Source organism: Anticarsia gemmatalis, chromosome 1, assembly GCF_050436995.1.
Source record: "Anticarsia gemmatalis isolate Benzon Research Colony breed Stoneville strain chromosome 1, ilAntGemm2 primary, whole genome shotgun sequence".
Lineage (NCBI taxonomy): Eukaryota > Metazoa > Arthropoda > Insecta > Lepidoptera > Erebidae > Anticarsia > Anticarsia gemmatalis.
Genome location: NC_134745.1, coordinates 11,258,842 through 11,273,367, shown reverse-complemented (window position 1 = coordinate 11,273,367; position 14,526 = coordinate 11,258,842). Strand labels below are relative to the sequence as shown.

At 37.4% G+C, this 14,526-nt stretch overlaps 3 protein-coding genes across 3 annotated transcripts; all 3 read right to left on the bottom strand.

The window, feature by feature from the left end:
• Positions 1-2,038: 2,038 nt before the first annotated feature.
• On the bottom strand, positions 2,039-4,233 carry LOC142976303 (trypsin, alkaline C-like). Its single transcript, XM_076119593.1, has 3 exons — positions 4,015-4,233; positions 3,073-3,334; positions 2,039-2,787 (listed from the first exon to the last, which is right to left on the bottom strand). Exons 1-3 carry the CDS (start codon positions 4,230-4,232, stop codon positions 2,497-2,499), a joined length of 771 nt encoding a protein of 256 aa, XP_075975708.1. The 5' UTR covers position 4,233; the 3' UTR covers positions 2,039-2,496.
• A 2,586-nt stretch (positions 4,234-6,819) lies between these two features.
• Positions 6,820-8,439, bottom strand: LOC142975131 (trypsin, alkaline C-like). Its single transcript, XM_076117864.1, has 4 exons — positions 8,353-8,439; positions 8,098-8,279; positions 7,460-7,718; positions 6,820-7,129 (listed from the first exon to the last, which is right to left on the bottom strand). Exons 1-4 carry the CDS (start codon positions 8,437-8,439, stop codon positions 6,839-6,841), a joined length of 819 nt encoding a protein of 272 aa, XP_075973979.1. The 3' UTR covers positions 6,820-6,838.
• Positions 8,440-12,700: 4,261 nt separating this feature from the next.
• Positions 12,701-14,265, bottom strand: LOC142976493 (trypsin, alkaline A-like). The gene is made up of 3 exons (XM_076119899.1): positions 14,014-14,265; positions 13,362-13,620; positions 12,701-13,031 (listed from the first exon to the last, which is right to left on the bottom strand). Exons 1-3 carry the CDS (start codon positions 14,229-14,231, stop codon positions 12,741-12,743), a joined length of 768 nt encoding a protein of 255 aa, XP_075976014.1. The 5' UTR covers positions 14,232-14,265; the 3' UTR covers positions 12,701-12,740.
• Positions 14,266-14,526: the final 261 nt, after the last annotated feature.

Genomic DNA, 14,526 nt, shown 5'->3' with positions numbered 1-14,526 from the left:
TTCTCTTTTTCTCTGCGTTTTTCTTAAACTTTATTTAATCGTTAAACATTTAGTTCTAAAGCGTCTTATGTAAATCTCGCTCCGCAACACATTTTCTTAGCATTACATCAGTAAGTGAGTAATAATATAGATATTTATAGCGATTGGACCCGGGGGATCTGTAGGATTAAAAGCATTTTATGTTATCTAAAGTACTTTTACCATGTGGTAATTGCATTTATTACAAAAAACTTATTAAGAACTGATAAACTTTTTATAGCACTGCCACAGTCTCACGGAACATTTTTGTTATTCCTTTTTTTTACTCATTACTTTCTCACTGCAGGGTAAGGGTAAGGGTCTCTTCCCATACGAGAGGAAGGGCTAAAATGCTCCCTAAAATTGACCTACATTAAGGCTGCTTTTATGACGCATAGGTACCTAGTGCACGTGACAGGCATCGAGGTAGGTCTCTTTTCAAATTTTGAGTTGGACCAAAATGTAATCTTATTTGTTTTTTTTTGTAACCCATTACTGTCCAAGGGTACTGTACTGTACTGGGCAAGGGTCTCTTCCGAAACTAGGGAGAGGTTAGGCCTTGAGTCCAACACGCCGGCCAAGTGCGGGTTGGGGACTTTTGATGCCCTCAATAAATGTATTAAACAAATTTTAGACATACAAGGTTTCATCACGATGTTTTCCTTCACCGTTGGATAGTTATTTCCTAAGTGACAATTATTTCTTATACACACATAACTTCGAAAAGTCATCGGTGTGTTGCCTCGGGTTCGAACCGCCGTCGTCGTAATTTATTATATCCCACCAAAAACATGTAATCATGTAAAATGTTGCCAAGAAGTCCACATAAGGTTTGCCCTGTGAAAAAAATATCAGATCTCATGTAGAGCCAAGATTCTGAATTTACACGGCCTAACTCTACATAACAGTAAAATATTATGGCTTCGCCGTTTCCCTAGCGGAAATCAAATATATCCTATTTAAAATATGAGAGCATGAGCATTTGCCACTGCTCTAACCATAAAGGCAGTTACAACTGGTAATATTTAAAAAAAACAACACAAACCGAACAAAGTGACCAATTAAATCCATTCAGATATCGAAGATAATAAAACGTTATAAAGATATCATAAAATGTGATTGATTAAGTTATTAAAGTAGATTAAACGGTGCAGATGGACTTTGTAATACTAAAAAAAAATGGAAAACCCCAAATAAGTTATTTGTTACATTATCTTAGATAAGGACAGTTCTTTGATAATGGCTAAATCCAAAGGCCCTTTAACACTAGAAGTTTATTCAGCGTTGGCGTTTGTTTAACGATTGAGTAGCGTAAAGTCGCGACAACATGACACGTGCGTGGCGTTGCGCTGTTGTTTCTCTGCATTCAATGTGTGATGTTTCCAGGCTACTCATAGATCCAGCGAAGTGGAACATAATAGAAAAGCAGAATAATAACACTGTTACTTCATCAATTATGTAATTTACACACAAATGTATCGCTGTAACTGTTTGATCTCATATAAGAAAAATAAAATTGGCAAATAAAACTGTTTTTTTTAATTATGGCTTAGCCTTTCTTAGCCAAAAGATGTTTGAGTCGGCTAACAGTCTCACCGGATGCAGCTGAGTACCAGTGTTTTACATGAAGCGACTCACACGGGTCTGACCTCCACCACCCAGTTACTTGGGTTATAGCACGATACCCGTAGGTAAGACTGGTTGTCAGACTTACAAGCTTCTGACTACAGTTAACGACTGTCAAAGATCTTCGAAATTGACAGCCGGGACCCACAATTTAACGTGCCTTCCGAAACACGAAGGAACTCGATATGTATGAGATGGTCACACATCAACAGAACAACCTCGGCATGCGTGGCTTAACCTCAGAGTTCGATCCGTTCGCTTGTTATTAACTTAGCCACGAGCACGATCTATAAAAATAATCCAAAACTGTCAGACGATCTATAAAAATTAAATTAGAAAAGGTGGCGTTAGCGTCAAATGATTCAAACAAACGTCATTCGGGCGTCGAGAAAACGCACCAAACGCTAGTACAAATGGCCCCTTAATTTTATCTTTACAAAGAACCAATTAGCACACACCTGGTGTGACTACTGGTATCTATTTATTTCTTTATGATTTGATCCCACCGATAAAAAGCTAAAGTGATTTGGTTTTGTCTTAGGTAGATAGTATAAGTTTTTCGGAATCTATACCAATAATAAGGCTACGAAGTTTATTTGTATTTTTCTTTATCTATTTCACATTTGCCAAAATTAATTTTGTTGATAGGATACAGATCATTGTAGATATGGTATCGAAAATAGGCTACTTCAAAAATCATCTCTTGAACCAGGAGAATCAGCCAGTTGAAATAAAATGAAAACAATTTTGCAATTATTATATAATATTGCCAATAAACTTAATTAATATTAGGTAGATTTAGTTACATCATATTTTGTATTCTTATCTGTACTTTATTCCATTAACGTCAGATTAAGCATTTGACTGAATCCAAGAAGTGAAACGGGAAACACGAGCGTTGACTCCAGGGAAGAAAGCGTTTCCACAACCACTGCCCCAGGAGGTGACGCCGACGACAATGCCGTTGTGGTAGAGAGGACCGCCGGAGTCACCCTGGCACTGGTCACGACCACCAACGTCGAGCCAGCCGGAGCACAACATGTTGTCGGTGATAGCGGCCTGACCATAACGCTGGCGACAGACACCCTGGTTGATAGTCCAAACTTGGACGTGACGAAGCTGCTCGGATGGCCAGCCGAATTCCTGTCAAATAAAATAAATATTATTATCGGCTTGAATAATATAAAATTCAAAATTTGATTCTGATGAGCCCTTTGTTGGGTTTTTGGAGAGACATCCTTTATAACACAATTACCACTTTTTATAAGTCGGCTTACTGTAGCCAAAATATCGTTAATATATGTTTCATTTTCTACTGTAACGGGTAACAATAATATTGAATCTAGGCTTTAACAATCATTTTCAATAGATCTTAAAAAGTAGAATAAACTAGTGGTGAGATTCCTAAATACTGATTGTTCAACTTACAGTGACACCCCAACCAGCAGCCCAAACAACTTGGTTGTCACCAAGATTGTAGTTAGAACCAGCAATGCTTGCCGGCTGGACTGCGTTGTTTATGTAGTTAATGTTGTTAGACGAACGCAATACAGCGACATCGTTGTCGATAGTGGGGCGGTTGTAGCTGGGGTGAATGATGATCTGGCTGATGTAATGTTGGACACCTCCACTGTGGGCGAAAGATGAGCCGACACGGAACATCCATCTTCTGATGTCGTTCTTAGCGTCACTGAAATATAACCAATATTATAGTCTTCTTCTTCTTATCGTATGGTTAGTGGTCAACTTACTGTCAAAGTTGTTCAAGCCGCCCGAAAGCCTTTGACATGGCTTAACGACTGTTATCTTAGCAGATAACCACCGGGACCGACTTATAACGTGCTCTACGAAGCACGGAGACGCCTAACCTAATACCATTCTGCGGTCACCCATCTATTGAGTGACCGCGCCAAGGGTTGCTTAACCCACAGATCGTTTACCGACCGGTGAGCGCTATTGGCTATTAGCGCCTCAATATTACAGTTAGGTAATATTCATAATATTTTTTTTATCCAATTGCGATAAATAAGAGTTGCTATTATTAAAAGAGCTTAAATGATAAATATTAAAGAAACCTTATCGCAAACTAAACTGTAGAATCAATTAAGATAAAATAATGGCGGTGTGATAAATTATATCTCAAAGTCAAGACAAGAACCATAGTCTCAAACGCAATACCAAAAGCAAAAGGTAGATACTAACAATTTTGTCGCGTAACGATCAATGGGTCGGTCCCGGCAGTTGTCTTCTAAGATAGCAGTCGTTAAGCCATGTCAAAGGCCTCGGCTTGAACAACTTTGACGCTAGGTTGACCACTAACCATACGACAAACAAACAAACAAACTGTTATCGATCTTAACTAGAACTTACTGGAAACAATGAGCAGCAGTGAGAAGAGATCTCTGGTTGAGAATGGTAGCACCACAATCTTGGATAAAATTCACCCAGTTAGAAGAGAAGAGCAGGGGAACGATGCTTGGGTAGTTGTTAATAGTAGTTACAGAACCACCAATTATTCTATTGTCAAAGGTCTTTGGAGCAGCCGAAACTGCTGCCACGAACAAAGCCAACGCAACCAACGCACGCATCTTGCTCTTCTCAGAAAGAACTCTGATACATCTGTATCATAATCAGTATTTATACCAAATATTCTTAAAAAATAATCTAATCTTATCCTCAGAATTAAATGATCGTTAAAATTTGGTTCAGTTTACGATCACAGTACAGAGTTCAGTTGATATAGTCTTGACCAACACTCTTTGCGTCACTGAAAACATACTGTTTTGTTAACTGCAAGTGCGTATGTTATTTCTAAAGGTGCTATAGTAGAAATAACTATGCTGTTATTCATACTATGCGTCACAGATGTAGGTAATAATGATTACGTTTGTATAAGTAGTTAAATTTGCAATCTATTTGCATGTCAGGATGACGAAGCCCTCTCACAAGATTCTTAAACTAGCAAAATATATATTAATCATGAAAGCGAGGACTCAAAATGATTTACTACTAACTTCTTTAGAAGTCGGTTTTATAATTAAGAATAAATATTGCCAATTAAAACAATTAAATGAAGAAAAATGTCATTACATTTTAATTGAACTTCTGTAACTTTTTTCATAGACTAAGAAACTTATCATCATTATAAAAATACAATAATTATTTAAACGCCTATATTTATATCTTAGCAAGCTGAAAAGCAAATACTTTTGTATTAATTACGTAGGAAACGTAATTACAGTCGCTTAATTCTCTACTACTATCGACTAACCGACAACCGGCTAGCTATCGAAAGATTTACACGAAAAACATAACGACATTTATTTGTTTCGCGCCTCTACCAGTACCTCGATTCTCTACCACTATCGACTACCAACAACCGGCTAGCTATCAAATTTTTGACATTTAGAATGTACTGTCAAAATATTTCGTACGGCGCCCGTCAGAGGCGCTGACCTGATTTTCGTACAAAATTTCTCGATGACAAGTCGGTTGTCGGTAGTCGATAGTAGTAGAGAATCGAACTACAGGTTCCGTAAAGCCCTTCTCCCATTACGATACGCCCGCGCGACTCTAGTCTCGGAGACTAGTCGCCACGAAGTATCTCACATACATTTGTATGGAGACTCTCACATTACGATACTGGTAGTCTCCATACAAATGTATGTGAGATACTTCGTGGCGACTAGTCTCCGAGACTAGAGTCGCGCGGGTGTATCGTAATGGGAGAAGGGCTTAAGAACGATTTACAGTAAATTTTAAATGTTAAACTCTCGATACTCGTCAGTAACGACTGTAAAGAATTGCGTTATAGCTCGATTCTCTAATACTATCTATCGACTAGCGACAACGGCGACAAACTCGAATCTCGATGGTTCCGATTGTACAGAATCGCGCTAGGTATGCCTTATTAGCAAAAGTAGATGGACGTAACCATTGTCTGTGGTAATTTTTCATAGAAAATCCTTCAATCGGCGTAAAACATTAATGTATTTATGTTTTCTCGAGAACTTCGGAGAACGTAAATTAATTTTATGCCATCAGTTCTGCGTCTTATATCCCGTTATTTTTCGTATCGTTGACCCATTGACGTACATTATTTGGTGTTATAACAAACGAGAAATATTTTAAGATAATAAAACTTTTTTTTTTATTAACCTACCCTAACAGTACAAGCAACATTTCCATTTCTGTAGCACTATTGTTTACGATTAGAGCCATCGAGCCAGTGGGAATTTAACATTTAATATGTACTGTCGAAACAGTTTCTGCGACGCCCGCTAGCGGCGCTAATCAAAGTCAAAGTCATGCAATACATCATACAAAATTTCTCTATAGCTAACCGGTTGTCGGTTGTTGATAGTGGTAGAGAATCGAGCTACCGTTATAGAAATAGTAAACTGTCTGTCTAGTCTACGTTTAATATTGATTTCCAAGAAAAATATCTTATCTAAAGCGATTTATAAAACAATATCGTCGTCATCAGTTGCTAATTAGTCGCCAATGTTTCGATCATACATCTTTGGCCTAAATCATTATCGTAAACACCATTTAAGAATATTTATTTTACTATTACGTAGCACTAGTATAACGCCCACGCTTCAAGCAATCACGGCTTTTAAAATGTTAAAGCTGAATTTTTGAAACTCCTATTTTTTTGAAGCTATTTAGCTTGGTACAAGTACTATTTATCGACCTCATTTACAAGCTTAATAAGATTTACGTTGTGGCTGTGTGACATTCGTTTCTTTGACAAATTTAACATAATAAAGGGAGTTCAGATAAAAAATAACAAGTATACTATAACTATCGACTACCGACAACCGGGTTGTCATCGAGATATTTTATACGAAAATCTGACCAGTGCCTCTAACGGGCGTCGTAGGAACTATTTTGGCAGTACATCCTAAGTGTCAAACTCCCAAAACTCGACAGTACAGGTTATTAAAAATTGCACCACAGGAATAATTCCCGAAGAAGGCAGTTATAGTGCATAGCCTGTTAAAGTTTAAAGTAGAACTATTTTTCATTTCGGTGACGCCGTGGCGGACAAGTAGTAAATCTTGTTATCCTCATCAATTAAGCACAAAATATTATATGCTATGTTAATTACTTAAATAAATTAGTACGATAAAGGCCAATCAAGTAAAACTGTTTTCATACTCTTATATAATTATTTTATGATTACAAGAATTTAAGCGTTAGACTGGATCCAAGAAGTGAAACGAGAGACGCGGGCATTGACACCAGGGAAGAAGGCTTGAGCACAACCTCTGCCCCATGAACAGACACCGACAACAATGCCGTTGTGGTAGAGAGGACCGCCGGAGTCACCCTGGCACTGGTCGCGACCACCGACGTCGAGCCAGCCGGAGCACAGCATGTTGTCAGTGATAGCAGATGCACCATAACGCTGGCGGCAGACAGCCTGGTTGACAGTCCAGACTTGGACATGACGAAGCTGCTCAGAAGGTCCGCCGAATTCCTGTTTCAAGAAAATGTTCTCATATTAAAAACTACAATTATCATAATAATTAAGTAGTGACGGCCTCCGTGGCGCAGTGGTTAATGACACCAAGCCACTACGAGTGCGTCGATAGGTCGTGGGTTTGTTTCCCGCTCGGAATAAATATTTGTGCAATGTACAAATAGTTGTTTCGGGTCAGGTTGTACATTGTTTGTACGTTTGTAAAAAACCTCGCGACATAAGAGCAATTCTTCAAAACAACAAAAATAAGTGTCAGGGAGGAAATAACTTCTGTCATACTTACCAATTTTTAAAAAAATTTAATTATGCTTTTTATATAGTACTTACAGTCATTCCCCATCCGGCAGCCCATACGACCTGGTTGTCAGCAAGGTTGTAGTTGGCGCCGGCAATGCTTGCCGCACGGACAGTGTTGCTCATGACAAGATTGGAGGCAAGGCGCAAAATGGCGATGTCATTGTCAATAGTGGGACGGTTGTAGCTGGGGTGAATGATGATTTGGTTCACGTTGTGTACTGAACCTCCGCTGTGGGCGTTAGAGGAGCCGGCACGAATACGCCATCTTGCGGGGTTGTTCTTAGCGTCGCTGTAAATAATAAATGTTTAAGTTAATTGACTGTTCTTTGTTCGTTGTGGTAAGCGATAAAGTATAGTATGTTAACTATGGGAAGCCATGGCCCGTATGTCTAATTCTTGTAGTTTTAAGTTAACTGCCGTTGAATTTTATCAAATGCTCTTGAAATATTCTTGATGGCAAGATAAAGTCTGGTAATGACTCCGTTATATAAAGGCAATAGGATTTTTCATATACCACGGAGTTAAGTTGCAACATTTTTGTACGCATGTACCAACTTGGTCGGGAAAACAAAATGTTATAGGATAATAAAAGATTATAATATTACAGGAACGTCCTAAAAATAATGTAATTAAAATATAAGAAGATTTAATATTTAATAATAACTTACTGGAAGCAGTGGGCAGCGGTGAGGATGGATCTCTGGTTCAAGATGGAACCACCACAGTCTTGGATGAAGTTGACCCAGTTTGAAGCAAAGAGCAGAGGCACGATGTACGACAGTAGATGATTTCTGGAAACAATGAGCAGCAGTGAGAAGAGATCTCTGGTTGAGAATGGTAGCACCACAATCTTGGATGAAATTCACCCAGTTAGAAGAGAAGAGCAGAGGAACGATGCTTGGGTAGTTGTTAATAGTAGTCACAGAACCACCAATTATTCTATTGTCAAAGGTCTTTGGAGCAGCCGAAACTGCTACCACGAACAAAGCCAACACAACCAACGCACGCATCTTGCTCTTCTCAGAAAGAACTCTGATACTCTCAGTCAGTCTCAATCAGTATTTATACCAAACAAAATCTTAAAAAATAATCTAATCTTATCCTCAGAATTAAATGATCTTTAAAATTTGGTTCAGTTTACGATCACAGTACCTACAGAGTTCAGTTGATATACATAGTCTTGACCAACACTCTTTGCGTCACTGAAAACATACTGTTTTGTTAACTGCAAGTGCGTATGTTATTTCTAAAGGTGCTATAGTAGAAATAACTATGCTATCATTCATACTATGCGTCACTAATGTAGGAAATAATGATTATGTTTCGACTGCTCCTAAGTATATTGAGTCAACTAACAAATTTAGGTATTTTAGTTTTATTGCATTTTTGCACATAGAAAAGCAAGATCTTTATGCTCGTGAAAAAAAAACTAGCAAAATAATAATAATTACTGAGATAATATCACGTATACTAAATCAACTACTACATCAATTAATATCGTACACTGTATACAAATCCAACTAACATCGTTAATTGAGGCTAGCTGATGAAAGCATGTTCCTACTTAATTATAGCGAGAAATATAATATTGTGATTCATTTAAATAGTTGTCTTTTTATTTATGACTGCACTCCTTAATCTTATTTTATCTAGGACAGGCTATGAGCTGTCAATTATCTTCAAACTGACATTTTCTAACGTTCTAAGTAATTTTCACTGGTTTTTATTAGTATAATTCAAATTATTATCATAGCTGATTTTAGTCATTCTATGTTTACTATGTACTGTTAATCTAATATTCGATATAAAGTGAGTATCTCGTTATACAGATAATGTCAGTCCAGTATACGTTGAATTTCTAAATGCTAACAACATAAGAGTCCTTTCCTAGTATACCGGGTCAACTGATGTAATTTCATCATTGTATATTTAAGCACAGCAAAAATACCTTGAGCGCTCAATACTAATATAAATTTAATAAAAATACAATCATGTTACGTAATATTTTGCTGGAAACCATGGATATCGATGTACAATGTATATGAAGGTAACTGGTAGTTAAACCATTTACCAACTGAGTCCGGACAGCGTATACCCAGCTAACTACAAAAAATGGCATTTAGACACAAAATATAGGAAAACCATTTTATACCATAAAAAGTGCTTCCATTCTTTATTAAAAAAACATATACAACGTTTTCAATAAGTTTGATTTCACAATAATATTAACGATTTGCCTTAAAATCGCTCTCCTGTAAAATTAGTCCAATGTTAGTTGACTCAATATACTTAGGAGCGGTCGGTTTGTATAAGTAGTTAAATTTGCAATCTATTTGCATGTCAGGATGACGAAGCCCTCTCACAAGATTCTTAAACTAGCAAAATATATATTAATCATGAAAGCGAGGACTCAAAATATTTTACTACTAACTTCTTTTGAAGTCGGATTTATGATTAAGAATAAATATTGCCAATTAAAACAATTAAATGAAGAAACATGTCATTACATTTTAATTGAACTTCTGTAACTTTTTTCATAGACTAAGAAACTTATCATCATTATGAAAATACAATAATTACAAAAACGCCTATATTTATATCTTAGCAAGCTGAAAAGCAAATACTTTTGTATTAATTACGTAGGAAACGGAATTACAGTCGCTTAATTCTCTACTACTATCGACTACCGACAACCAGCTAGCTGTCGAAAGATTTACACGAGAAAAAATACCGAAACTACTCTGTTTTGCGCCTCTCAGGTTCCGTAATAACTATTTCAACTGTAAATTTTAAATGTCAAACTCTCGATACTCGTCAGTAACGACTGTAAAGATTTACGTTATAGCTCGATTCTCTACTACTATCGACCAGCAACAACGGCGGGCGTCGTAGGAACTATTTTGGTAGCACATTCGAAATGTCAAACTCTCAAAACTCGATGGTTCCGATTGTACAGAATCGCGCTAGGTATATTATATTTGCCTTATTAGCAAAAGTAGATGGACGTAACCATTGTCTGTGGTAATTTTTCGTAGAAAATCCTTCAATTGGCGTAAAACATTAATGTATCTGGGGGCACGGAAGTGCCCCCGCAAGTCGAGCAAAAAAAAAGCGGCACGGCCGTAACATCCTTTTCTCGAAGCAATTCGGGCTATTTTTGACACCCCTATAATTTCGTTGTGGATAAAACAAGAAGCCTGGATTTTCAGCAACTAATCAGTTATTGTATAAACACGGTATATTTAAAATTTCAGTCAATTTGAACCAGTAGTTTAAGAATGACAACTTGTTAAAATTTTGAATTTTGTCACTCACTGATTCACTGACTCACTGACTCACCGATCATCAAAAGTCTAAGGTACTTCTAGCAGACTTAGAAGCTTAAAATTTAGAATACAAATAGGGTTTAGTGTCTTAATCATGGGAAAAATTCAATATTTTCTAATTTCAGTCAAGTTTTCTAAATACACTAACTGCAACAATAACTTTGTAATCCCATATAAATGTATAAGATTACAAGGTTACATTTGCAGTTAATGAATTAAATTATTATTTCTGTAGAAAATAAAATAAATACCTAGGTGTAAATATGTATCTACTATATGAGGCATAACGGGAGGGGGTATAGGGTGGGTAAGGGTGTTTAGCCCATGAAACTGAACAACATTCCCATAGGAAAATATGTTGAATTATGAAAAAATACGGCTTTCCATACAAATTGGACTTATGTTTGCTCTATTCGCTCTACAAAAAGAAGTGAGATGCCATCAAAAACATTCTGTAAAAACCTCAAGTCTCGCCGTAAAAAGTTGTGAGATCTATATAATACCAAGTCGATTAATCTATTTAGTCTCTACTTAAAGGACCTTCTGTCTTAAGTTATTACGTATGTTATTATCATGCCAATTTAAAAAAAAAATACCTTTAAAACAAATAGATCGACTTGGTCATCGCAAGAAAACACAAATTCGCCATTAACATTTCAGGAGCATTAACTTCTCGTCGTGCTGTGTAGTGTGATACATACTAATAATCAAATCATGCGATGGCCAGGTCGGTCTATTTGTTTTAGAGGTATTTTTTTTTTAAATTGGCATGATAATAACATACGTAATAACTTAAGACAGAAGGTCCTTTAAGTAGAGACTAAATAGATTAATCGACTTGGTATTATATAGATCTCACAACTTTTTACGGCGAGACTTGAGGTTTTTACAGAATGTTTTTGATGGCATTTATGTTTTCTCGAGAACTTCGGAGAACGTAAATTAATTTTATGCCATCAGTTCTGCATCTTATATCCCGTTATTTTTCATATCGTTGACCCATTGACGGACATTATTTGGTGTTATAACATTTAAAATGTACTGTCAAAACAGTTACTGCGACGCCCGCTAGCGGCGCTAATCAAAGTCAAAGTCATACAATACATCATACAAAATTTCTCAATAGCTAGCCGGTTGTCGGTTGTCGATAGTGGTAGAAAATCGAGCTACCGTTATAGAAATAGTAAACTGTCTGGAGTAGTCTACGTTTAAAATTGATTTCCAAGAAAAATATCTTATCGAAAGCGATCAAAAAACGATATCATCGTCATCAGTTGCTAATTAGTCGCTAATGTTTCGATCATACATCTTTGGCCTGAATCATTATCGTAAACACCATTTAGGAATATTTATTTTACTATTACGTAGCACTAGTACAACGCCCACGCTTCAAGCAATCACGGCTTTTAAAATGTTAAAGCTGAATTTTTGAAACTCCTATTTTTTTATAAGCTATTTAGCTTGGTACAAGTACTATTTATCGAGCTCATTTACAAGCTCAATAAGATTTACGTTGTGCCTGTGTGACATTCGTTTCTTTGACAAATTTAACATAATAAAGGGAGTTCAGATAAAAAATAACAAGTATACTATAACTATCGACTACCGACAACCGGGTTGTCATCGAGATATTTTGTATGAAAATCTGACCAGTGCCTCTAACGGGCGTCGTAGGAACTATTTTCGCAGTACATCCTAAGTGTCAAACTCCCAAAACTCGACAGTACAGCTGTTATTAAAAGTTGCACCACAGGAATAATTCCCGAAGAAGGCAGTTATAGTGCAAAGCCTGTTAAAGTTTAAAGTAGAATTATTTTTCATTTCGGTGACGCCGTGGCGGACAAGTAGTAAATCTTGTTATCCTCATCAATTAAGCACAAAATATTAAATGCTATGTTAATTACTTAAATAAATTAGTACGATAAAGGCCAATAAAGTAAAACTGTTTTCATACTCTTATATAATTATTTTATTATTACAAGAATTTAAGCGTTAGACTGGATCCAAGAAGTGAAACGAGAGACGCGGGCATTGACACCAGGGAAGAAGGCTTGAGCACAACCTCTGCCCCATGAGCAGACACCGACAACAATGCCGTTGTGGTAGAGAGGACCGCCGGAGTCACCCTGGCACTGGTCGCGACCACCGACGTCGAGCCAGCCGGAGCACAACATGTTGTCAGTGATAGCAGATGCACCATAACGCTGGCGGCAGACAGCCTGGTTGACAGTCCAGACTTGGACATGACGAAGCTGCTCAGAAGGTCCGCCGAATTCCTGTTTCAAGAAAATGTTCTCATATTAAAAACTACAATTATCATAATATTTAAGTAGTGACGGCCTCCGTGGCGCAGTGGTTAATGTCACCAAGCCACTACGAGTGCGTCGATAGGTCGGGGGTTTGTTTCCCGCTCGGAATAATTATTTGTGCAATGTACAAATAGTTGTTTCGGGTCTGGTTGTACATTGTTTGTACGTTTCTAAAAGACCTCGCGACATAAGAGCAATTCTTCAAAACAACAAAAATAAGTGTCAGGGAAGAAATAACTACTGTCATACTTACCAATTTTTTACAAATTTTAATTATGCTTTTTATATAGTACTTACAGTCATTCCCCATCCTGCAGCCCATACGACCTGGTTGTCAGCAAGGTTGTAGTTGGCGCCGGCAATGCTTGCCGCACGGACAGTGTTGCTCATGACAAGATTGGAGGCAAGGCGCAAAATGGCGATGTCATTGTCAATAGTGGGGCGGTTGTAGCTGGGGTGAATGATGATTTGGTTCACGTTGTGTACTGAACCTCCGCTGTGGGCGTTAGAGGAGCCGGCACGAATACGCCATCTTGCGGGGTTGTTCTTAGCGTCGCTGTAAATAATAAATGTTTAAGTTAATTGACTGTTCTTTGTTCGTTGTGGTAAGCGATAAAGTATAGTATGTTAACTATGGGAAGCCATGGCCCGTATGTCTAATTCTTCTAGTTTTAAGTTAACTGCCGTTGAATTTTATCAAATTCTCTTGAAATATTCTTGGTGGCAAGATAAAGTCTGGTAATGACTCCGTTATATAAAAGCAATAGGATTTTTCATATACCACGGAGTTAAGTTGCAACACTTTTGTACGCATCTACCAACTTGGTCGGAAAAACAAACTGTTATAGGATAAAAAAAAGGTTATATATTATGGTTATAGGTATATATATTACAGAAACGACCTAAACATAAGGTCATTAAAATACAAGAAGATTTAATAATAACTTACTGGAAGCAGTGGGCAGCGGTGAGGATGGATCTCTGGTTCAAGATGGAACCACCACAGTCTTGGATGAAGTTGACCCAGTTTGAAGCAAAGAGCAGAGGCACGATGCTTGGGTAGTTGTTGATGGTGGTGACCGAACCACCGATGATACGGTGGTCGAAAGTCGGTGGGGCAGCTGAAACTGCCGCCGCGCACAAAGCCAGTACAATAAACGCACGCATCTTACTCTTTGCAGCAAGAAGTACGTCCCAGTAGATGATTTAACAGTATTTATAGCGAAGAGAATCGTAACGAATAATCTTATCTAATCCTAACATTATTACAGATTAATTGTATGTTGATGTATTAAGGGTAATTAGCGAGGTCCCCATTTTAATTAATTGACAGGGTTTTTCCTAAGCTTTTAATGGGTTACGTTATATTATTTGCGAGCTGACTCGCGCAACTTCGCTTGCGTCACTTAAGAGAGAATGGGTCACAATTATCTCCGTTTTTGTAACATTTTTTACTGGTGCT

Excerpts from the sequence above, each read along its gene's own strand:
- LOC142976493 (XM_076119899.1), bottom strand. The coding sequence starts at position 14,231 with ATGCGTGCGTTTATTGTACTGGCTTTGTGCGCGGCGGCAGTTTCAGCT. Across the intron at positions 13,621-14,013 it reads ACCGCTGCCCACTGCTTCCA|CGACGCTAAGAACAACCCCG; the intron begins GTAAGTTATTAT and ends TATTATTTACAG. Across the intron at positions 13,032-13,361 it reads CTGCAGGATGGGGAATGACT|GAATTCGGCGGACCTTCTGA; the intron begins GTAAGTACTATA and ends TTCTTGAAACAG.
- LOC142975131 (XM_076117864.1), bottom strand. The coding sequence starts at position 8,439 with ATGCGTGCGTTGGTTGTGTTGGCTTTGTTCGTGGTAGCAGTTTCGGCT. Across the intron at positions 8,280-8,352 it reads ATAGAATAATTGGTGGTTCT|ATTGTGGTGCTACCATTCTC; the intron begins GTGACTACTATT and ends ATTTCATCCAAG. Across the intron at positions 7,130-7,459 it reads CTGCCGGATGGGGAATGACT|GAATTCGGCGGACCTTCTGA; the intron begins GTAAGTACTATA and ends TTCTTGAAACAG.
- LOC142976303 (XM_076119593.1), bottom strand. The coding sequence starts at position 4,232 with ATGCGTGCGTTGGTTGCGTTGGCTTTGTTCGTGGCAGCAGTTTCGGCT. Across the intron at positions 3,335-4,014 it reads ACTGCTGCTCATTGTTTCCA|TGACGCTAAGAACGACATCA; the intron begins GTAAGTTCTAGT and ends GTTATATTTCAG. Across the intron at positions 2,788-3,072 it reads CTGCTGGTTGGGGTGTCACT|GAATTCGGCTGGCCATCCGA; the intron begins GTAAGTTGAACA and ends TTTATTTGACAG.